Source organism: Protobothrops mucrosquamatus, unplaced genomic scaffold, assembly GCF_001527695.2.
Source record: "Protobothrops mucrosquamatus isolate PMUCROS unplaced genomic scaffold, P.Mucros_1.0 scaffold1492, whole genome shotgun sequence".
Classification (NCBI taxonomy): domain Eukaryota; kingdom Metazoa; phylum Chordata; class Lepidosauria; order Squamata; family Viperidae; genus Protobothrops; species Protobothrops mucrosquamatus.
The window spans coordinates 38,895-63,207 of NW_015387667.1; the positions used below are offsets into that span (position 1 = coordinate 38,895).

Genomic DNA, 24,313 nt, shown 5'->3' on the forward strand with positions numbered 1-24,313 from the left:
GGTTGCCGAGCGTCTGAATTTTGACCACGTTACCCCGGGATGCTGCGACCGTCATAAATACGAGTCGGTTGCCGAGCGTCGGAATTTTGACCACATGATCCCGGGACGCTGCGACTGTCATAAATACGAGTCGGTTGCCGAGCATCTGAATTTTGACCACGTGATCCCGGGACGCTGCGACTGTCGTAAATATGAGTCGGTTGCCGAGCGTCTGAATTTTGACCACGTGACCCCGGGACGCTGTGACCGTTATAAATACGAGTCGGTTGCTGAGCGTCTGAATTTTGATCACGTGACCCCGGGACGCTGCGACCGTCATAAATACGAGTCGGTTGCCGAGCGTCCGAATTTTGATCATGTGATCCTGGGACGCTGTGACCATCATAAAAAAGAGTTGGTTGCCGAGCGTCTGAATTTTGATCACGTGACCCCGGGACGCTGTGACCGTCATAAATACGAGTCGGTTGCCGAACGTCGGAATTTTGACCTCGGAATATTTGACACATCGCAACGGGTTGGAACAAAAAAGTAATCTTTTGTGTTCCGGGGATTTTGGCCTGGTAATGGCCAGGATTAGGGTGAATTCCACGAGAATATTTCAATTTATATTCTACTGGGAATATTGAATTATATATTATGGATTGGTACTTTGTGTCTCTTTGCCAGCTATTTTAGCGAGAAGTAAAAAAAAGATTCTAGCTGGATTAAGATGTTTCCCTTTCCAAGGCAGGTATAGTCCTCGGCTTAACGACCGCCATGCGAAAGTATTCCTTGCTGAATTTGGCCCCCTTTTACGACCTCCCTGCCCACCGTCGCTAAGCGAATCGCGGCGGCTGTGAATGCGAGTAACCTAGTGGTGGAGCCAATCGGGCTCCCTTGTCGGAAGGTCACCAAAGGGGATTGACACGCTCATCCTTACCGACCGTTGCAGTGTGATAAATACGAGTCGGTCCCCAAGCGTATTCATTTTGATCCCGTGAATGCGGAGGGGGGCGCTGCAAGCGGTCGCAACGGGTGAAAAAAAACGGTCAGGAGTCGCTTTTTTCCCCCCCGCTGGCGTAAGCTCGGACGGTTCACTAAAGAAACTGTCGTAAGGTCGAGGACTGCTTCTGAGCCAGTCGCTCTTTCTCCTAAGGAACGCAGACCAAATTATGGGAGGAAATGCTTGATAATTTGAATTTGTTTCGGGTTTTTTTTTTTAAACTAAATGATGAAATACAAAGAACTACAATACAAACCTGGGGGGGGGGGGAAATACTATTGGATAATTATGCCCTGATTAAAATAACCTAAACGTGATAATAAATAAATTAAATAATGATGATGATGATAACAACAATAATAATAATAATCTATATATAAATAAAAATGTAAATGTTCGTTTGTTCAAAATCTTAAATCTCCGAAAGTTCTTCACCGATTGCTTTGAAATTTTGACACAACGTTGCATTCGAATACGTGTGTGTTTTTATATACCTACTATTATATAGATGTCACACCTGTGACAGGTAAAAACATGCTTTTTTTGAAAAACAGCGCCACCTGTTGGACGTAAAAGCAACACACGCTACGATTTTATGAGTCCATTTCAATGTTTCTGGTTTACGATCCATTTACGATTTCCAAATTTCCAATTTTACGATTCCATTTCAGTGTCTCCGATTGCATTGTTAAATTGAATTTTCATAGATTTTGATTTATTTTCATTTTGATTTAATTATTTCGTGTGACATTGCGTTGGAATTGAGCTGTGTCGCTTGCCATAGCGTTCATTTCGTGAGCATAGTTTACTTTTTTATTTTTTCATTGTTTTTCATTTAACCAGACTGAGCCACAGCAACGCGTGGCCGGGTACAGCTATAATAATAGTAATAATAATAATAATAATAATAATAATAATAATAATAATAATAGCAACAATGGTGCATTGGAAGATCTGCAAGAAATATCATTTGCCTGTAAGCAAGAACTGGTGGGATCATAAAATAGAGAAAGTCATAGAAAATGATAAAATTAAACTGCTCTGGGACTTCAGAATTCAAACAGACAAACACCCGCAACATAACACCCCGGACTTAACAATTGTCGATAAGAAAGACAAAAAAGTCTGGGACAGTGGACGTGGCAGTGCCTGGAGACAGCAGAATAGACGAGAAAGAACTGGAGAAGATCACAAAATACAAAGACCTACAAATAGAAATAGAAAGACTGGCAAAAGCAAGCAAGGGTAGTACCAATAGTCATAGGCACCTTGGGTGCAATCCCAAAACAACTGGAGCACCACTGGAACACCATCATCGGCATTGACACATTCGCCCTTAGTCAATTGCAAAAGGCGGCCTTCCTAGGAACTGCTTCCATCCTGCGATGAGATCTGTAATACCATCAAACATCCACATCTGCCCATCCCAGGTCCTGGGTAAGGACTCGATAGGTAGACAAAAATGCCAAATCCAGTCTGAACATCTGGCTGACTGTGCGATGATCAATAATAATAATAATAATAATAATAATAATAATATATCCCAGGTCCTTGGGAAGGACTCGATAGGTAGACAAAAATGCCAAATCCAGTCTGAACATCTGGCTGACTGCGATGATCAATAATAATAATAATAATAATAATAATAATAATAATATATCCCAGGTCCTTGGGAAGGACTCGATAGGTAGACAAAATGCCAAATCCAGTCTGAACATCTGGCTGACTGTGCGATGACCAATAATAATAATAATAATAATAATAATAATAATAATAATAATATATCCCAGGTCCTTGGGAAGGACTCGATAGGTAGACAAAATGCCAAATCCAGTCTGAACATCTAGCTGACTGTGCGATGACCAATAATAATAATAATAATAATAATAATAATAATAATAATAATAATAATAATAATAATATATCCCAGGTCCTTGGGAAGGACTCGATAGGTAGACAAAATGCCAAATGCAGTCTGAACATCTGGCTGACTGTGCGGTGATCAATAATAATAATAATAATAATAATAAAAAAAACAAAACTATAATACCGCTAAAGGACCCTAAAAAGGGAGAAGAAAATCTGCATAAATTTAAATTTTCCACTCAGCAACCCAATAAACCACACGGTCTGCTTCAGAGTTTGGGTGGATTATTTTGTATTTAAATTGTATTTTGCAAATAAGGCCTTGGGGGGGGGGGAATGTTAGACCATCAGCTGCCTGTTTTTTTATTCTCCCCCCCCCCCCCCTTGGCATTTATATCAGACTATATTCAAAGCCCACATCTGTGTGAAAAATAGGCAGGCCCTTGAGGCGTTAAAGAATCAACCGGAATAGACCTGGGGGGGGGACCTTAGAGGTCATCTAGTCCAGCCCCCTGCTCAAGCAGGTGACCCTTACAGAATAATAGTTGGAAGGGACCTTGAAGGTCCTCTAGTCCAGCCCCCTGCTCAAGCAGGTGACCCTTGTAGAATAACAAGAGTTGGGAAGGTACCTTGGAGGTCCTCTAGTCCAGCCCCCTGCTCAAGCTCTTTAAGACTCTTTAAGACAGGGGTCTTCAAACTGGGCCCTTGTGTGACTTGGGGACTTCAACTCCCAGAATTCCTCAGCCGGGAGGCTTTAAGACAGGGGTCTTCAAACTGGGCCCTTTTGTGACTGGTGGACTTCAACTCCCAGAATTCCTCAGCCAGAACGCTTTAAGACAGGGGTCTTCAAACTGGGCCCTTGTGTGACTGGGGGACTTCAACTCCCAGAATTCCTCAGACGGGAGGCTTTAAGACAGGGGTCTTCAAACTGGGCCCTTGTGTGACTTGGGGGACTTCAACTCCCAGAATTCCTCAGCCAGGCAGGCTGGCGGAGGAATCCTGGGAGTTGAAGTCCACCGGTCCTAAAAGGGCCACGTTCGAAGTCCCCTGCAACAGGATTGGTCTGTTTTTCTTTCTTTTTTTTAAATGAGCGAGTTCCCTTCTCCTAGCACTGACGACGTTGCCTAAACGTTTGACAACCGCCGAGGCTCCGCACGGCTACGGGCGTCCTCTTTCTTTCGACAACTCCTCCAGTGTCCTTCTCTCTCTCTCTTTCTCTCTCTCTCTCTCTTAAAGAATTCCCAGATTTCTCCCCCCCCCCCGGATGGAGTCCCGCCCGCCGCTCCCTCTCCTCCCCGAGCAGAACTTGGACCGCGAGGTCAAGCAGAACATGGCCGAGCTCTCCCTCTGGACCGTGGTGGCCGCCATCCAAGCGGTGGAGCGGAAAGTGGACTCCCACGCCAGCCGCCTGCTCAACCTGGAGCGGCGGGTCATGACCAACGAGAAGAAATACGTGGACTGCGAGAACGCCGTGGTGGACTTTGGCAACCAGATGGAGTGCAAGCTGACCGCCCTGGGCACCCTGATCCAGGAGTATGGGCTCCTCCAACGCCGGCTGGAAAACATGGAGAACCTCTTGAAGAACCAGAACTTCTGGATCCTGAGACTCCCGCCGGGCGCCAAGGGGGAGACGCCTAAGGTCAGAGGATGGGGACGCGGGCGGCTGGGTTTTCCTCGCGGGGAGCGCTCCTGGGAGAGGCATGGAAGAGAGTCTCGAGACGGGCTGCTTTCTTTGCGGAGGTTTCTGGACCAGGCTAGGGAATGGCATCAGTGCTAGAACGGAGGAGGAGGAGGAGGAGGAGGAGGAGGAGGAGGAGGAGGACTGTGGGGTCCCTGGTGCTCTCTGAGCGGGGGGCGATGTTCTTGCAGACATCTCTGGACCCAACCAGGGAACATCATCAGTGCGAGGAGGAGGAAGGAAGGAAGGAAGGAAGGAAGGAAGGAAGGAAGGACAGACTGTAGGGGTCCTTAGTGCTCTCTGAGCTGGGTGGTTTCCTTGCAGACGTTTCAGGACCCAGCTAGGGAACGGCATCAGTGTAGGAAGGAAGGAAGGAAGGAAGGGAGGAGGAGGAGGAGGAGGAGGAAGAAGAAGAAGAAAAAGAAGAAATGCTGTGGGGTCCTTGGTGCTCTCTGAGCTGGGTGGTTTCCTTGCGGACATTTCAGGACCCAGCTAGGGAACTGCATCAGTGCAAAAAGGAAGGGGCTGTGTGGAGTGGAGGAGGAGGAGAAGGAGGAGGAGAAGGAGGAAAAAAAGAAGAATATGGGGTCTTTGGCGCTCTCTGAGATGGGTGGTTTTTCTCGCAGATGTTTTGTGATCCAGCTAGGTAACTTCCATCAGTGCTGGAAGGAAGGAAGGAAGGAAGGAAGGAAGGGGAAGGGAAGGGAACATGGGGTCTTTGTCCCTCTCTGGGCTTGATGATTTTCTTGCAGATGTTTCGTGATCCAGCTAGGTAACTTCATCAGTGTTAGAAGGGAGTGGGGTTGAAGAGGGGAGGAAGAGGAGGAGACGGGGAGGGGGAGAAGGAGGAGAGAAGGAGAAGACTCTGAGGTCCTTGGTGCTCTCTTGGTGGTGTCCTTGCAGACCTTTCATGACCCAACTAGGTACCATCATCAGTGCTAGAAGGGAGTGGGGTGCGTGAAGAAGAGGAGGAGGAGGAATATGGGGTCCTGGGGGGCTCTCTGAGCTGGGTGGTTTTTCTCGCAGATGTTTCGTAACCCAGCTAGGTAACGTCTTCAGTGCTAGAAAGGAGGGAGGAAGGAAGGGAAGGGAAGGGAAAAGAGAGAAATATGGGGTCTTTGTCCCTCTCTGAGCTTGATGATTTTCTTGCAGATGTTTCAGGACCCAGCTAGGTAACTTCATCAGTGCTAGAAGGGAGGGGGGTTTGTGGAGAAGAGGAGGAGGAGGAGGTGTGTGACCCTGGAAGCAGACAACGATTGATTGCTTTTGTGAGTGCCTGTGATCATCAAAGCAGCCGTGTCATCCCGGAAAAAGATGGACCTCTTTTAAGAGAGGACAACCCATCACATCTCCTGCCTTCCATGCTCTGGTGGGTCGGGTGGGTGTAATTGGGAAAAGACGGTCCTTCAAGTCACAGGGAGGGCGCCAACACGGAGAAGGCCCTTCTCTTGAGTCCCACCAGATGGACCTCCTTAAGAGAGGACAACCCATCCCATCTCCTGCCTTCCAGCTCTGGTGGGTCGGGTGGATGTAACTGGGACGAGACGGTCCTTCAAACAAAAGCCATGTAGGACTTCATTGTTGACCAACCAGCACCTTGAACGCAGCTCCCTCAAGAGAGGTGACCCGTATCCAAATCCCTACTATTCCCATGTATCTCCTCCACCTGCTCTTATTCCGCGGAGCCACCTCGGTTCCATTGGGCTTTTGTCCAGTCCCACCAGTTGTGTCTGAGACCTTGGCTGGTTGAGCATTCGCTCCCATCCCGTCGTTGATCTTGGATCTTGAGTTGAGTTCGGCGCCACCTGAAATGTGAAGGTCGTCGCTAAATCGATTTAGCGGCGCTTTGAATGGCTGGTTAACCTCTGTCGGACAAGACGTTCTCCTAGATGTACGCCTCCCACCCCTCATAGCTGAGATGGAGGACCATCTTGTCCCTCTGAACAGTGCTGAGTGTGGAATCCGCGGTGATCCAGCTGGTCACCAGCGGCTTGATCGAGAAGATCCAAAGCCCGTAACTGATGTTCTTCCAGGTGCCCGTGACCTTTGAGGAGAATGCCGTCTACTTCTCGGAGCAGGAGTGGAGCAACCTGGAGGAATGGCAGAAGGAACTCTACAAGAACGTGATGAAGAGCAACTACGAGTCGCTGGTCTCCTTGGGTAAAAAATCAGCTTTTTCTCCTAGTGGGTTTAAAATGCAAAGCTTGGCTTCTTTGATCAGCGCGGGAGAATTGTCTCGATCGGAGGTCTCCAGCCTTGGCAATTTTAAAAGTGGTGGACCTCAACTCCCAGAATTCCTCTTTAATTTCCAGCCAGCGTGGAAATTCAGGGAGTTGAGATCCACAAGTTGTCAAGGTTGGAGACCCCTGGCCTAGGTGACGGCCTCCCTCCAGATTGGTCCCTAAAAGTTCCTCAGGAGAACATCTGGAGAACATTGTGGAGACTTGTGGACCTCAACCTCAATTCCTCTCTTAATTCCCAGCCGGCGTGGCAATTCGGGGAGTTGAGGCCCACAAGTTGCCATGGTTGGAGGCCCCTGGCCTAGGTGATAGCTTCCCTCCAGATTGGTCCCTAAAAATTCCTCGGGAGAACATCTGGAGAACATTGTGGAGACTTGTGGATCTCAACCTCAATTCCCAGCCGGCGTGGAAATTCAGGGAGTTGAGGCCCACAAGTTGCCACGGTTGGAGACCCCTGGCATAGCTAACGGCCTTCCTCCAGATTGGTCTCTAAAAGTTCCTCAGGAGAACATCTGGAGAACATTGTGGAGACTTGTGGACCTCAACCTCAATTCCTCTCTTAATTCCCAGCTGGCGTGGAAATTCAGGGAGTTGAGGCCCACAAGTTGCCACGGTTGGAGACCCCTGGCCTAGGTGACGGCCTCCCTCCAGATTGGTCCCTAACAAGTTCCTCAGGAGAACATCTGGAGAACATTACAAGACAGCCATGATCTTGTTCCGTCTAGTTCTCCTCTTTGCTTTCAGTTTCCTTTTGAGATACCATCCTGGCTTGTTCTCGTTTAGACCAAGGGCTGGAGACAGCGAGGGTCAGAACGCTCTTCGACTCTTTAAAGATGTCGAGAAACTCACAAATCAGGAGGACCTGCTGGGGGCAACGGAGCGTAATGTGAAATTTGACAAGCCAGAGATGCGTTGCCCATCCAAAATAATTTTTCACGGCGTTTTTCTACAATGTTGAAATTGGATACAGTTTTGTAAAATGCAATTCTCAGCGTATCGAGGGATAGATTTCTAGGGTGATCGGAAGCCAAAGACATGCTGGTTCCTCCTTTGTGTACCTGAACCGTCTTCTCGGTTCCTGTCGGATTTTTCCCGTAGGGTTAGATTTTATTTCATTTTTAAACGAAGTGGGATGCTGCCAGCCCCATCTTAATTTTAAGAACACCGCTTAAGAACAAAACAGAGTAGTTGGCTGAAGTACAGGTCGTCCTCGACTTAACGACAGCTCATTTCAGTGACCGTTGAAACCAGCACTGACTTAACGACCGTTTTTCACACTTACGACCTTTCAATCATCCCCACGGTCACGTGATTGAAATTCAGGTGCTTGACAACTGACTCCTACCGTGTTTCCCCGAAAACAAGCCCTAGATTGATTTTTTGGGATGGGCCTAATATAAGCCCTGCCCCCCCAAAATAAGCCCTACTTTTGGGGTGGGGCGCACGCCTAAACATCAAGCTGAGGTGGGGAGGTGGAGCTGCCCCACGCACCCCGCACCCACTTATTTTGCAGCAAGGCCCCTCCTCGCTGGCCCTCTTTTTCTGCGGCGTACCCCAGGCCTGCCTTTTGCACCCGTAGCTCGGTTCTGCAAGGCCTCCGCAGCCGAGCACCGAGCTATGGATTGAATCCATAACTCGGTGCTCAGCTGCAGAGGCCTTCCGGGAAGGCCTGACTCTGAAATGCAGGCCGGCGCTCCATTCTCAGCTACAGAATGAAGCTCCTCCTTCGGTCGCAGAAGAAATGAGCCGGCTGGGCAGGGGCTGTTGTTGCCGGAGGTAAGTGGAAAAGGACCCCCCCCCAAATAAAACCTGGTCCCTCTTTTGGAGGCAACCCCCCCCAAACAATAAGTCCGGGTCTTATTTTTTGGGAAACACGGTACTTATGACTGTTGCTGTTAGGAATTCTGTTTATATATAGTACCACAGAGCAAACAAAGGGTACCATCACCATGTGCTTTACTGCTCAACTGTTTTTAACGGTTACAGGAAGCTCAACGTAGAACGAAGCGGCCTAGAGTATATACAGTGGTGGGATTTAGCCGGTTCGCACCGGTTCTGGAGAACCGGTAGCTAAATTTACCTGAATTCAGAGAACCGGCTGGCTTCTAGAAGTCCAGTCTAAGCCTCGGAGGCTTCCCAGGCCTAGAACGGCCCACCAGAAGTGCATGGATACCACTTCCGGAAGTCCATTTTAGGCCTCGGAGGCCTGGAGGAGACCTCCCAGGCCTAGAACAGCCCACCGGAAGTGCGTTGATGCCACTTCCGGAAGTCTTTTACGCATCGGAGGCCTCCCAGGCCTAGAACGGCCCACCAGAAGTGCATGGATACCACTTCCGGAAGTCCATTTTAGGCCTTGGAGACCTGGAGGAGGCCTCCAAGGCCTAGAACAGCCCACCGGAAGTGTGTTGATGCCACTTCCGGAAGTCTTCTATGTATCAGAGGCCTGGAGGAGGCCTCCCAGGCCTAGAATGGCCCAACGGAAGTGCATGGATACCACTTCCGGAAGTCCATTTTAGGCCTCAGAGGCCTGGAGGAGGCCTCCCAGGCCTAGAACAGTGCACCGGAAGTGCGTTGGTGCCACTTCCGGAATCTTCTACGCATTGGAGGCCTGGAGGAGGCCTCCCAGGCCTAGAACGGCCCACTGGAAGTGCACATAATAGAACCGGTTATTCAGATATTTGAATCCCACCACTGAGTATATACCATAGAGCCAAACTGGCAAACACCGCCACCTCCTGGCTGAATACTACCGTAGTTGTTCCCCAAAAATACATTCCCGCAACGAATTCCGACAGCTGCTGTGTCCCAGAGGTCGTAAGTCCAGAACTACTTTTCGTTACAAATCAGCCTCGCGTTGCGTATCCGACGGTTGCAAAGGGGTGTGCTTTTTCTCCGACTAGACTATGCCATCGCTAAACCGGATCTCCTTTCCCGGATCGAGCAAGGCGAACGTCCCTGCGCCGAGGAAGAGGAGGCAGCGACGACGGACAGGGTGATAACTTCAGAGCCCAGCCCAGGTAAGGAGGAAGACGGTAGAATCGGGGGGGGTCTCCAAATCTGGCAATTTTGTGGACTTCAACTCCCAGAATTCCTCAGCCAGCATCTCGGCCCGGCCCAGCTCGCCGGGTGCAAAACAGGAGGCAGGGTTGTTGAGTTATAGGTAGTCCTCGACTTAACGACCATTTGAAGTAACGGCAGGCTCGCCAAAGGATGCTTACAATCCGGTTCTGAATAGACAGATACACACATTTGCATTTTGGGCAACCGGTTCCCGGCCTGGGTTCCCATGACCCACATTTACCCATGTTTTCACCCCAAAATCGGCGTTTACAGGCAGTCCTCGACTTACAGCCGTTCATTTAGCGACGGTTCGTAGTTACGACGGCACTGGGGGAAAAAAGGGGGAAAGTTTTTCACACAACCGTCACGGCATCCCCACATGATCCAACTCCGGACGCTTGGCAACTGACTCGTATTTATGACGAGTCGCAGGGTCCCCTTTTCTGAACAGGAAAGTCAACGGGGGGGAGGGGAAGGCCAGATTCGCTTAACGACCGTGCGGCTAACTTAACAGCTGCAGTGAGGCAGCAAGGAAGGTCGCAAAATGGGGCGCAAAGCTCACCCGACAGGTTTCTGCGGTCGTAAGTCGAGGATTACCCGTAAAGGAATATCTTTTTAAGCGCCTGGGAAGTTCGCCATTGAGTTGAAGCCACAAAGTCTCGCCGGGGCCCGATCCTCCCGCGAAAATCGACCTGTTGTTGTCACCCCACGCAGAAATCCTAGTTTTTAGACCCTGCCTCTCCTCCCCACCGGAAGAAGGGGGTCACGCGCATGGGGGCCGAGAAGGGGAACCCAGGGAAGGACGGAGGGTCCCACAGATGCCCAGCGTCGGTAAGTGGAAGCTAACCACGGTTGAATATTTGGCAGATTGTTCGGCGTCGGCAGCCCCAGTGACGTTTCCGGCCAACAGAATCTTGCCGAATACAACCGTAAAATCTTTTTCTTTTTTCCGGCTTTCCGTGCGACGAAAATCTGCTGGACGAGTGAGAATGTAAAGAAACGGAATCGGAAGAAAAAAAAACACGTTCCGTTTTTAGGGAAACCTTGAACACGAAACGTAGCGTAAGGCAGGCCGTCCTCAGCTCACGACGGTTCATTTTGTGAGCGTTCCAATGTGGCGACGAGAGTGAAAGAAGCGACTTGGGATCGTTTTTTTTTTCTACACTGAACGACCGTCGCAGCGTCCTCTCCCGGGGTCATGGGAAAAAAATTTCACGTAATTTTCAGGCTGTAGTGTGGTCATACATTGAGGAGTCCCTGGAGTTGTTTGGAGATAGTCAGATGCCTGATATCATTTCTTTCATCTATTTATCATATCTATCTATCTATCTATCTATCTATCTATCTATCTATCTATCTATCTATCTATCACCTGTCTGTCTATCTCTGTGTGTCTATGTCTGTCTGTCTGGCTATCTATCATCACCTGTCTGTCTATCTTCTCTGTATTTATCTCTGTCTGTCTGTCTGTCTGTCTGTCTGTCTGTTTCTATCTATCTATCTATCTATCTATCTATCTATCTATCTATCTATCTATCTATCTATCTATCTATCTATCTATCTAATCACCTGTCTATCTTCTCTGTTTATCTCTGTCTGTCTGTCTGTCTGTCTGTCTGTCTGTCTGTCTGTCTCTATCTATCTATCTATCTATCTATCTATCTATCTATCTATCTATCTATCTATCTATCACCTGTCTCTGTCTATTTATGTCTGTCTGTCTGTCTGTCTATCTATCTATCTATCCACATACACACAGACACTTATCTATATCTATCTATCTATCTATCTATCTAATCTATCTATCTATCATCTATCTTCCATCTGTAAGGACCCTCCCCAGCTGGTCCCTCAGGAAAGCCAGACTCTCGACTCCTCCCCCTCCTACACAACGGCAGAACACCTTGGCGGACCAGGCAGCCCCCAGCCCGCCCCACCATGAACGTCCCTCTTGTCTTCTCTTTGCTTGAACAGACGACGGAGTCGCCCAGACGTCCTTCGGCTCCCAACGGAAGCGAGATCTGGAGGGGAACGCGGAGGGCCCGGACCTCTCGGAGAAAAGCGAGCTGCACCTCCCGCCGAGCATGGGTGAGTAAGTCGCCGGACCGGACCACCTTGCCTTGCAGTCTCCGAGATGCGAGGACAAATCCCGCCCGCCTTTCCGTTTGCGTCCCTGTATTTTTTTTTCTTCGTCGCTGGATTTGAATCCTGAGCCAGTTCCCAGGTTTCTAAACTGAAACCCATTTTTTGGGGGAGGTCATTTGAACCCAGAAAAACCTGGATACAGGCAGTCCTCGACTTAACAGCCGTTCGTTGAGTGACCAGACTTTCCACAGCCTTGAAAAAAAAAGCGACTCATTTCCCAGACTTGGCGACCGTCACAGCATTCCCCCCGGTCGAAATTCAAGGTCGAAATTCAGATGGTTCCTATTTATGACAGTCGCAGCGTCCCGCGGTCGCACCTGGTCCTCTTTTTGCGACCTTCTGACCAGCCGGAAGCCAGATTCGCTTAGCGACCGTGGTTCCCACCCTTAGCGGCTACCGAGATTCACTGGACCACTGGGGCAAATGGCGCCCAGCCCACTTAACCCCTGTCTCGCTTAGCAATGGAAACATTAGGCTCAATTGTGGTCGTACGTCGAGGACTACCTGTATTCCGCTCCAGCTTCTGTGTGTGTGTGAGGGGGGGCTGTGTTTACACACACGCGTGCACACACACACACCTATTCACACATCCCTGAGAAGACTGTCCACTCTGGAGGGTGTTTGATTATCGATGCTTTGAGGCTTGTTGTGGTTTTCCTCTTCCCAGCCTGCAGACTTTTTCTTTTAGGTGTCACCATGCACTTCGTTCTTTCAGTTTACCCGTCCGTTTACTGCTGATAGCGGCCTCTGGGGCTTGTGTAGAGCAGGGCTTTTCAACCTTTTCACCCATTGTACCACTTTTAGGATATGGCAATATCCAAGTACCACCAGTCGCCTAGCAAGGTGTCAAAAACTTGATGACCCCCCCCAAAAGGAAAAAAAGTGATAAAGTACAGGTAGTCCTCGACTTACAACAGTTCACTTAGTGATTGTTCGAAGTTACAATGGCACTGAAAAAAGTGCCCCCCAAACCACAGCCGAGCAAGACACCTGCCTGCCCACCCGGCGGCGCTTTTCCTCCTGTCCGAGGTTTTCATTGTTGTGAGCGTTTCTGTTGAGGATTGGCAGCGGGGGTGGGGTGGGGGGACTGTTTGGTTTTTATCCCCCTGTCTGCTGGGTGGTTGCAGCAGGTTTTGGTCACTTCACAGGACCCTGGGACACCGTGACCGTCATAAATATGAATCGGTTGCCAAGCATCTGAATGTAAATCACAGGACCCTGGAGATGCTGCAACATTCCGGCTGATCGGCGCTTCTTCTGGGCTCAGCAGAAGTGCCAGGATCAGCGCTGAGCTCCAACTGGAGCCTGGCGCTGATCCTGGTGCTTCCGCTGAGCCCTGACAGCCCCGAAGAAGCGCTGATCCTGGCGCTTCCGCTGAGCCCTGACAGCCCTGCAGCTCCAGCCGTCTCTCGCTCAGGCTTGTGCGGTGCTGCTACCAGTTCAGCCCACTTTTCTAGGATGGTCGCGTACCACCTGCCAGGTGCCAGTGTACCACAGGTGGTACCCGTACCACTGGTTGAAAAGCCCTGGTGTAGAGGGCAGTCGTTCTTTCCTGCTGCTCTGCAGGCTATTTTCCAGCCTCCCTCAGTGAGCTCCCCCCCACCCCCCCACCCCGATCCACATCTCCCCTTTGCGTTCCCTTGATTGGCATCTCTCTATCACTCTGTCTCTGCGGCGCGTTGCCAGCTTTCTCCCGTTTTGGGTGAACTCTTTGCGGACACTCCGGATGCGCTCGTATCCTCTGGATACAGGGAGTCCTCGGCTTAACAACCATCTTCTTAGTGACCTCTCAAAGAAAAAAAAAGTGGCTTTTAACAACCGGTCCTCGCATTTGCAACCGTCACGGCACCCTCTCGGTCGCATGATCAAGATTCAAGCGGGTATTTATGACGGTTGCAGCATCCCGGCATGTGTGTGTTGTGTGTGTGGGGATTCGCCATTTGGCCACCTTGCCAGCTGGCTTCTGAGAACCGAACGGGGGAAGCCAGATTTGGTGAATGACCACATGATTTGCTTAACAACAGCGGCCCGCAAGGTCATAAAATCAGTAACAACGGAACAATCACCTTGCTTTGCTGCAGAAATTCTGCTCCCAATCAGAGTCGTAAGTTGAGGACTATCTGTGCAGGCTAAAACTTTCTGGGGGGGGAGGGGGTTCTGTGTCTCGCAACGGTCCGTACTGGGAAGCTAGCCCCAATCCGATGTTTAGAACCTGTCTCCAGAGCTGTCTACGGAGATTTTTTTCCATCCACCAGATCCCGGTTTTTCACAAAGGTGCTTTTTCAAAAGACAACTGGACTTTTCATGGCTTTTTCCCTTAAAAACATATTGCTTCTCCTCCGAGAAGAAGCAGTTTCTTGGAGGAGAAGCGAAATGTTTTCAAGGGGGGGGGGAAATCAAGAAAACTCCAGTTGGCTTTGGAAAAAGCACCTTTGGGGCGTCTCCAGAGGTGTGGCCATCTCCCTAACCCAGGGGTCCCCAACCTCTGGGCCACGGCCCGTTACCGGGCCGTGGCCTGCTTGGAAGTGGGCCACACAAGTGGCGGGCAAGCGCACACGTGAAGCTCTCTTTTGTGAGCAGTGGCCGTTAGCGCTTGGGCACGCAGCTCCTTTTGCAAAAGTGGCAGTTGCTTGTGCTGACGCGCGAAGCTCCCTTCGTTCGAGCGGTGGCCGTTAGCCCTCGCGCGCACAGCTCCTTTGCGAGACTGGCGGCCGCTTGTGCTCACGCGTGAAGCTCCCTTTGTTCGAGCGGTGGCCGTTAGCCCTTGCACGCACAGCTCCTTTTGCGAGAGGTGGCCGCTTGTGCTCACGCGCAAAGCTCCCTTCGTTCGAGCGGTGGCCATTAGCCCTTGCGCGCACAGCTCCTTTTGCGAGTGGCGGCCGCTTGCGCTCACACATGAAGCTCCGTTCGCGCGGTGGCCGTTAGCCTTCAGATGCGCAGCTCCTTTTGCAAGATTGGCGGCTACTTGTGCTCACGCGCAAAGCTCCCTTCATTCGAGCGGTGGCCGTTAGTCCTTGTGCACGCAGCTCCCTTTCCAGCAGTGGTGGTTACTTGTGCTCACGTGCAAAGCTCCCTTCATTTGAGCGGTGGCTGTTAGCCCTCGCGCGCACAGCTCCTTTTGCGAGAGTGGCGGCCGCTTGTGCTCACACGTGAAGCTCCGTTCGAGCGGTGGCCATTAGTCCTCATGCGCGCAGCTCCTTTTTTGAGAGTGGCGGCCGCTTGTGCTCGCGCGCAAAGCTCCCTTTGTTCGAGCAGTGGCCGTTAGTCCTCGTGCACGCAATTCCCTTTCACGAGTGGTGGCTACTTGTGCTCACGCGCAAAGCTCTCTTCGTTTGAGCGGTGGCCGTTAGCCCTCGTGCGCACAGCTCCTTTTGTGAGAGTGGCGGCTGCTTGTGCTCACGCGCGAAGCTCCCTTCGTTCGAGCAGTGGCTGTTAGGTCTCGCACGCACAGTTCCTTTTATGAGAGAGGCAGCTGCTTGTGCTCATGCGCGAAGCTCCCTTCGTTCGAGCGGTGGTTAATCCTCGCACGCACAGCTCTCTTTCCACAAGTGGTGGCTGCTTGTGCTCACGTGCGAAGGTCCCTTCGTTCGAGCGGTGGCCGTTAGCCCTCACACACAGCTCTTTTTGTGATAGTAGCAACTGCTTGAGTTTACACGCAAAGCTCCCTTCCCTTGGGCAGGGAACGTTAGCTCTCACGCGCGCAGCTCTTTTTGCGAGAGTGGCGGCCTCGGGCTCACGTGCGAAGCTCTCGTCGCACAAGCGGTGGCCGTTAGCCCTCAAGTGCGCAACTCCCTTTGCGAGAGTGGCGGCCACTTCTGCTCCTGTGCGAAGCTTCCTTTGTGTGAGTGATGGTCATTAGCCCTTACACGCGCAGTTCCCTTCGTGTGAGTGCCTGTCGTGTCCGCCTGCCGCTCACGCAAACGGAGCTGCGTGCGCTTGCATGCTCCCACCTGCCACTCAGAAGCAACTATCCCCTCCCCACCCTCCCTCCAGCCCACTGGGCCAAGCCAGAAAAGTTGGGGACCTCTGCCCTAACCCTCAAAAGACACACGACAGATGATTCGGTTACATTGGAAGCTTTGATGTTGATATGCAGTCCGAGTGGACGTACTTCCACTTTATGCCCAGAGTAGTGTTTACCTTCCCCTCCCCCCCACTTGGGGTTCTTTTAGGCAGGGCAGAACACATGAGGATGGAGGAAGGAGTGGGTGTGCGTTCCCAAGAACAAAACAAAAAACAAAAAAAACCCCATCTAGTTATCTGGGTTTACGTCAGACGCAAAAGAACCAGCCCGACGCCGTGAGCTGAATTCAAGTTGCTTCTTGATTGCTACGTGCCTGTTTGCAAGAATCTCACCAAACTGATAGCACTCGCATGGGAACAGGCAGAGAAAGGCTTTGGGTATCTTAAAGGGGGGAGGGTCTCTTTCCACCACCCGCCACTCTAGCTGGAGATCCCACCCCACCTTGAGGAGCAGAGGATCCCCCTTCCCCACTGCTCAGTCCTGCAAATTTCACGGGACAACGCTGAAGCTGCTCGGAGTTCACATCGGTGGTCGGGAAGGGACCGTGTTTGCTTTCTGGCTAGGGGTGAGTCTCTGCCGTTCCTTGCTAGCCCACTGCCCCTTCTCTTGGGGTGGCATCTGAGCTATTTTTGACGTGGTTTCGCTGCTGAGAGGCTGTGGTTGAGGGAGAATCCCTTGTCTTGGGCTGCTTTGGCTATCTGTGGAACCTAGATTTGGGTACAGTGGTCCCCGAACGTTTTCCACTGGGAGGGCCGACGTGAGTGTGGGGTCTCCCCACCCAGATCCCACAAAGGAACATCCTTTGCCTGTAATTTCCCCTCCTCTGCCATGCTCTACTTCCTTTGTAAAATGTAAACCTTGATATCTTGGTCCCAGGATGAGTCATCGAGTCTATCCTAATCTACTCATTCAATTTGTAATTTATTACATTTATACGCTGCCCACCTTGCCGTCAAGCGACTCTCACAATAATTACAGCCAAAAGGAGATTGTCTCCATTGATGCATTCAGACAGCTTCGTCCTAACCTCCTACGCTGGAGGTCCCCAACCCCTGGGCTGCGGCCGTTTTGAAACGGGGCTGCGCGAAGTGGCGGGCCAGTTCCCCTCTCCCCTCCTGCCAAGCCGTAAAGATCGGGGACCACTGTGCTAAGCCACCCACCCCGTCCGTCTGATTTGGGAGGGGGCAACCGATTCCTTGGACCACGGAGCAGGACCTCCGGGCGTATCCACAGGGCGGAGCTGGTGAGAGTTGGGAGCCCCGGAGGCTGGCAGAGGCCAGAGGTGACGGCCGAGATTGAGATCCTGGAGATTGGGCAAGGCTGGCTTAGAGACCACCTGGACAAAGAGCTGGGAGGGGATGAGCAGGTTGGCGAGCGGCGAGGAATAGCTGGGAAAGCAAAGAACTTCACGTAAGGACCAACGGAATCCCCTTCCCGTTTGGGGCTTTTTCCCGTAGGTGTCTCGGAGCGGGGTGGGGACAAAGGAAGGCCACGTTGTTTCCCTCCCTCTCTCCCTTTCGTCTTCCCATCTTCAAGATTTGCTCAAACGCGCGACGATGGTGATTGACCTGCTTGTCCTCTGATCTGGAAAGACAGGTCACGTTCCCGGACGGGGTGGGGTGCGATGATCCAGGGTGAGGCAGGCAGGGTGATCCCCCAAGATGCACCCTTTTATGCACCCGGCTGTAAAGTGAATCCTTGATAAATTACAGGTAGTCCTTGACTTACAATCGTACTGACGTCTGTGGAGATTCTCAATCCTCCAAGTCAGAGTTGTTTTCTTGTTTTTTCCAAAGGGCAATTCGACCTCCTTTGGGTTTTGTTTTTTTGTTTCTTTTTTTTCCTGGAAAACATTTGACTTCTCATCTTCCCGTTCGAAAGCTTCTTCGGTTCTTCGGTCTCCTCCACAGCCGAAGAAGCTTCTTGGATGAGAAGCGAAACTCTTTTTTTGAGGGGGGGGGGAGGAAAAAATAAATCAAGAAAGTCCAGTTGCCTTTTGGCCAAAGCCCTTTTGGGATAATCCCAGTGATGGTTCACAATGAGGGCAGACCTACTTACGCAACCCGGCCGCTGCGGCATCTGTGCAGCCATTCACTCTTAACCCACTGCAGGAACCCTACAGCATCCTCCCCCTCCCCCATTCTTCCCCCTGCAAACCTTGGGTCTGCTTCCCACCCGATGTGGTCCTACGTCCTCCTCCTCCTCGATTATCTTTCGACGATCTCTGGAGCTCCATTGCTTAAGTCAGGGAAAGAGGCCTGGCTGCTTCATTGGCTGGGCCGTGTGGCGCGATCCAGGAAGCGGTTGCTGCCGTGAAACGAATTGTGGGTGCTCCGAAAATGCAGCTGCTTCTGGACGTGCGCCTCGCGGCCCAGGAACAACGCAACCTGCTTTGCTTCGCCGATGCGAGCTGTGGAGATCTTCGAAAGTTAAGTGGACAACGGGGTGACTCTTGGTGAGGAGGAGGGTGTGGGAAGCGTAACACGGGGCGCCTCCGGTTGCGGAGGGCCTTGGTAAGCCTGGAGCAGGCCTGTGCTGGAAGTCCCAGGGCCGCCCCGGGTACCGCTGAACAACCCACATGGTGGTTTAATGACCGCATCCTGGAGATCAAGAGTCATAAATGAGGCGAGCGGGTGGGCGCTTCCCTTAACAATCATGCAGGCTCCATTACGGTCGTTGAGTCGAGGACTGCCTGTATATCCAACCACTCTTGAAAAACAAAAGTCCCGGTGGTAAAGGGAGCTTCCGGATGGTTGGCCGAAGTGATTCCCCGCTGGGTTAGCAATCTTTTAGAATTCAAAGCAGCCCATCCCCGTCCCCTTCCCCCCCCCCAGAATTGGCTTCCATTCTTGAAAGGAGGCGAGCAAGGAAGGGCTGGTTGGCTTCTTCCCATCGTGCACAGCCAGATCCGGCAGCGTTTCCTTCTCGCCAAAGGAAAACAAACCACCATCACCACCGGGCAGGAAAGACAGAGGCTGGGTGGCCTTGTAATGTGGCATGTAGGCAGGTGTGCTGCAGCAAGGCTGGACCGTGGAGGGGGTCTTCTGGCCGTGCACCACGAGGGTCCCTCCTGGCCCAATTGACCAGGACAGCCCGCTGGGGTAGAGGAGGCCGTGTCCGTTGGAGAAGCATGACCCCATGACCTTTTCTTTCAATCCCCCCAGATGACGGGCTGGCCTTCAAAGCCGAGGTTCTCCAAGCTCAGCGAGCGCTGTGCGAAAGCTTGGGGCTCAAATGCACGGACGAGACGCTCCTCCACACTCACCCGCAAGCAGCCTCCGTCGGCAGCCGCTACTCCGCATTTGTGCAGCAGCGAAGGCACGCCGAGAATCCCGGACCAGAAGAAGAAGAAGCCTTGCCCGGCGAAGGTGGTTTTGGCCCTAGTGGCGGTCTGACCATCCCGACGGAGCCCCGCCACTGCCCGGAGGACAAAATGTTTGCTTGTCCTGATTGCGGGAAACGCTTCCGCCTTTACAAAAGCCTGGCGTCTCACCAGAAAAGCCACGGCGCCCCGCCGGCGTCCTGCGAAAAGAGCTTCACCTACAAGCAGCAGTTCACCCTGCACCAGCATATCCACACCGGGGGCGGCGGGTACACCTCGGTGGCCTGCGCAGAGACCTTCAAGCAAAGCCATAATTTGAAGCCCCTCCCTCGGGGGCCGGGTGCGGACAAGCCATACGGCGGCGCCAAGTGTGTGAAGACCTTCAACGTCAAGTCCTCCTATCGGCAGCACCCCAAGGGTCATGGGCGCGAGCGGCCATATCGCTGTAACCGGTGCCCGGAGAGCTTCTCCCAAAAGAAGAGCCTCGTCACGCATCAGCGGCTGCATTCCGGGCGCGGCGGCAGCTCCCTGGCCTGCCTCTACTGCGGCAAGAACTTCAGCCATCCCTCGGACCTTGTCCGGCATCAACGCATCCACACCGGAGAGAGGCCCTACCGTTGCGACGAATGTGATAAAAGTTTCACCCAGAAACAGCATCTTCTCCAACATCAGAAAATCCACCTTCGGGAGCAGAACAGGCTGATGGGTACAGCTGTCCGAGAAGCCCTGCTTGACGCCATCTTCATCTAGTCCGGCCCTGCGGGGACACGCCAGGCTACCTCAAGAGCAGACTCCCCCTCTCTATCCCGGAGATCAGAGTTCCGGAGACGTCGCAGCGGGGACCTTTTTCTACGGGGTGTCTTTCTGAACAATGCTTGTGAATGGCGAAAGCTAACCAAAAGGGGTAGTAAGCAAGCACTTCCAGGATTGTTGTTTCGGTCTTCTTTGCAGTGTACAATACTGTAGGCGTTGTGTTGTCCCCTAACCACAAAGGTCTCCATGTCAAAGTTCTCGAAACGGGGGGGGGGACTGTCCGGAGGCGACCTCTCGGTTCGCCGGTGGGCGAACGCTAATGGGTCTGAGCGGAACACTTCTTTCTTTTTTTTTAACGTATATTTTCTGGATTTCTTTTTTTTTCTTTGTTGTTCTGTGGAAACTGAGAAATAAACTTAGAGATGTGAAGAAATGGCTTTGTGTGCTGCCCTTGTTTCCTCACCCCCCACCCCCGACTGTGGATCAGAGTTCGGGGCACGTGTGTTAATTTTTTTGATCGTGTCAAAACTGCCGAAACAACCGAGAGCATCTTATAACTGCCCCCAAAGCCCTTTTCCAGAATACATTAAGAAGTGGTTGATTCTCCAAATGCTTTAAAAGACTCTGATAAATGTATTTTTAAAAAGAAATGGAAAGAATTTAAGGAACACTGTCCTTTTGGGGGGGCTTAAATTAAGCCATAACGTGTCTTAGCCCTAAACAAAACACCATTTTTTCCTACTGATGTTTTCACGCTACCAAACACGGGATGGTTTGGCCTGTTCCAGTGAAACCAGTTATTCTGGTTTGTCCTTCTCAGAGGGAGCCACAGTCCTGGTTGCATCACTTGCTAAACAAGCCATAAATTCTTTCTTCGGCTCTTTGAAGAAATTAGCCAAATTGCCGGGATCTTCTGGTTCAACCCAAACTAAGCGAGGCACGTGTGAGTGGCAGGGTGACGCCAGCCAGTCAAATAATAATTGCAGATCTGTTAAACTGTCGTTGGATTAATCTTTTTATGTGCGGTAAAATATTTATATCCGTAGTTTGAAAAAGTCCAAATGCCCAGGTCGTATTCCATCAAAACTGGTGGTCCTTTAAAAGCCTCTGGTGTCCATCTTCGTTGTCGGCCCCGGGGGACGAGAGACAAATTCCTAAATCAACTGGGGCTGAGTGTCCCACTTGCTTGGTGGTTTTCTTGCAGACATTTAATGACCCAGGTAGTGAACATCATCAGTGCTAGAAGGAAGAGGGGGTTGTGGGGAGGAGGGCGACGACGATGATATGGGGTCCTAGATCCTCTCGTGAGTTTGGCTGGTTTTTTGTAGACGTTTCATGACCCAACTAGGTAACATCATTGGTGCTAGAAGCTTTCTAACGTAAGCCTTTTGGCATTGATGATGTTCCCTAGTTGGGTCATGAAACGTCTGCAAGAAAACCACCAAGCTCGGAGAACGCCAAGGACCCCATAGTCCTTCCCCCTCCTCCTCTTCTTCACACACCCCACTCCCTTCTAGCACTGATGATGCTACCTAGTTGGGTACCCTCCTCCTCCTCCTCCCTCTTTCAATCTGGGTTTATTTCTTCACCATCTTTTTCCTTTTTTTTGTTTTTTTGTAATTGTTACTTGTTTCCAAACGTTTGACGTCTTTTTAAACCACTTGTAAACCGGCCAAAGTCGCTCAGAGTTCGGCGGCCTGTCAATTCAATAAAATTATTTAACGGTGGTCATCAAAACGATCCGTCCTAGCCTGAGAATTCCTTCAGCTGTCCTCGCGCGCCACCATCCGTGAAAGCCAAGCACGGGGACCCAACATCCGTGTGAATTTAGGAAGCCTTTTTCGCTTGTATTCGCTTGACGTGATCTGCCTTCAGCTGGGTGCTATCCGTGTCTCATATATGAGAGAGAGAGAGAGAGAGTCATTTTGCGAAAGCTGCCCCCAGAACCGGTCGCTCAAAATCATCTTAAACGTGGAATGAAATGTCGGTCTGTTTTGCCTTCATTCCCAATTCTTCTCTACGGTCTTTTTGGTTTTACCACAGAGTTTTGGGGTTTTATGTAGAGTCCCATCGACTTCAAATCTCTGTAAGGATCCCCAGCATTGTTTCTCAGAAACTCGTTAAGTCGGGCGGACTTCAACTCCCAGAATCCCCCAGCTAACCTGTAAGGGAATTCTGGGATCTGGAGATCGTACCCTTGAAAGTCGCAGAGGTTGAGAAACGCTGATTTAGACTACCTGGGAAACAAAGATATTTTTTTTTAAAGATGACAGGGTTCGGGGGCCATATTTCTCAACTCTGGCAATTTCAAAACGGGTGGTCTCCAACTCCCAGAATTCCCTGAGCTCCCAGCAGAATTCTGGGAGTTGAAGCCTACCCACCTTGGAAGTTGTCCTGGTTGAGAAATCCTGGTTTGGGGGAATGTGCTTGTGCGTTCCTTATGTGTGGTGGGACCAAACCATGACGAATGTTGGGTTTATGCTGTCCTTATTTCCCGCAGCCCTTGCGACAAATCACGTCTTAATCAAAACGGAGCCAGAGGATGACTCGGAAGGCCATGAGACCTGGATGATGCCGGGAGAGACATTCGTGGAAAGGATTATAAAGAAAGAAGAGGATTTCGATTCCTGTCTGTGGCCGAGAGACACTCCAGAGGAAACGGCCAGTGCCAACGAGGGCAGTCCATCGGAAGACGTCCACCGCAACTGCCAGATTGGCCGCCAAGAGCAGCCGCAAAGTTACGGCGGTCTCACCTCTCCGGGACGAAATCTCTCCTCCCCGCTCATGAATGGAAGCCCCCTGATGCCCCCTCAAGAGACGGGACATCAGCCGGGAGAGGAGCTGTGGGCTTGCCCCCTGTGCCACCAACGCTTCCGGCTCCACGTCCACCTGCTGCTCCATCAGAACACCCACCGGGAAGCGCCAGCTGAGCCCGTCCCCAAGGACCTGCTGGGCTGCCCCTACTGTCCCCGGCGTTTCAGCCGCTCGGACCACTTGCTCCGTCACCAGATGAGCCACACGGGCGCCCGGCCTCACCAGTGTCCGGCCTGCGAGAAGAGCTTCACGGACAAAAGCAAACTGACCAATCACTTCCGGACCCACACGGGAGAGCGCCCCTTCCACTGCACGGACTGCGGGAAGCACTTCGTCCGCCGGCATCACCTGGCCAAGCATCAGCGCACCCACACGCGGGAGCGGCCCCACCAGTGCCCGCTCTGCCCGAAGAGTTTCATGCAGAAGCACCACCTGCAGAAGCACCTCCGCACCCATACGGGGGAGAAGCCCTACAAGTGCGGCCTCTGCCCCAAGGCTTTCGCCTGCAAGCAGCGCCTCCTGCAGCACTGCTGCGCCTTGCCTCCGGCGCCTCCCTCCGAAACCGCCGGGCGGCCCTTGGCCCTCCTGAAAGGGACGCACGCTTCCTGATCGCCCGGTGCAACAGGGACTATGCCCCAGCTCACCCTCTTTTAGTTCAGCTCGTCAGTAAATTCAGATGCAGAAGTTGAACTCTCTGGGGGGGTGTCATCAAGGGATGGGGCTGAGCTCCTGTTTGTAGCCTCCCTTCTTGGTGGATTTTGTTCCTAGGGGAATCGGGCTGACGATAGTTCTGTTCAGCTGGAAAGAAAAAAACGTCGATTAGCCCTTGAAGGTCCCGAGTCAGCTTTTAATCAGCCCTTGAAGGTCTCCAGTCAGACTTTGATCAGCCACCGAAGATGCTGAGCCAGCCGTTGAAGCTCTTGAATTCGCCTTCGATCAGTTCTTGAAGATTCCAAGTCAGCCTTCGATCAGCTCCGGAAGATCCTGAATCGGCCTTTGAAGGTCCCGAATCAGCCTTCGATCAGCCGTGGAAGGTCCTTAGTTGTTGATGGGCAACGTGCTGACTGATCACCTTCGTCTTCATTCGGTCTGTGACCAACTCTTGTGTTTCATGTTTTAGAAGGATGTGGAACTAGAAGCAAATGGGGGCAGAGGCTATTTTATTTTTGGAGGCTTCCTTGGTCATGAAGATGTGGATATTTTGGAGGCTCGTCGTCGTGAAGATGTGGATATTAGATCAAGAGAGGAATTGGGCCCCGTTTGTCTTGGACTCTGTTTTGGCTTCCCCAGCCAGATCCTGGGCACGTCTGCCCAGAAACCCAAGTTTGATAAGTGGAAGTTTGATAAGTGGAACGGCTTGCCTCCAGAACTTGCGGATGCTCCATTGCCGGAGGTTTTCAAGAATAGACTGGACCTCCATTTGTCGTGA

The 24,313-nt window shown here is 51.6% G+C and overlaps 1 protein-coding gene across 1 annotated transcript; it reads left to right on the top strand.

Moving 5' to 3' along the window:
- Window positions 1-4,112: 4,112 nt before the first annotated feature.
- LOC114922983 (zinc finger protein 135-like) lies at window positions 4,113-24,313 on the top strand. Its single transcript, XM_029285305.1, has 8 exons — window positions 4,113-4,487; window positions 6,560-6,686; window positions 9,667-9,783; window positions 10,541-10,657; window positions 11,801-11,914; window positions 19,160-20,023; window positions 22,571-23,448; window positions 24,005-24,313. The coding sequence occupies exons 1-8, from the start codon at window positions 4,113-4,115 to the stop codon at window positions 24,311-24,313; spliced, it is 2,901 nt and encodes a 966-aa protein (XP_029141138.1).

Bases quoted from the DNA above. Each gene is read 5' to 3' on its own strand.
- LOC114922983 (XM_029285305.1), top strand. From the start codon at position 4,113: ATGGAGTCCCGCCCGCCGCTCCCTCTCCTCCCCGAGCAGAACTTGGAC. The intron at 6,687-9,666 runs GTAAAAAATCAG...TTCTCCGACTAG, and splicing joins CGAGTCGCTGGTCTCCTTGG to ACTATGCCATCGCTAAACCG. The intron at 20,024-22,570 runs GTACAGCTGTCC...TATTTCCCGCAG, and splicing joins GGAGCAGAACAGGCTGATGG to CCCTTGCGACAAATCACGTC.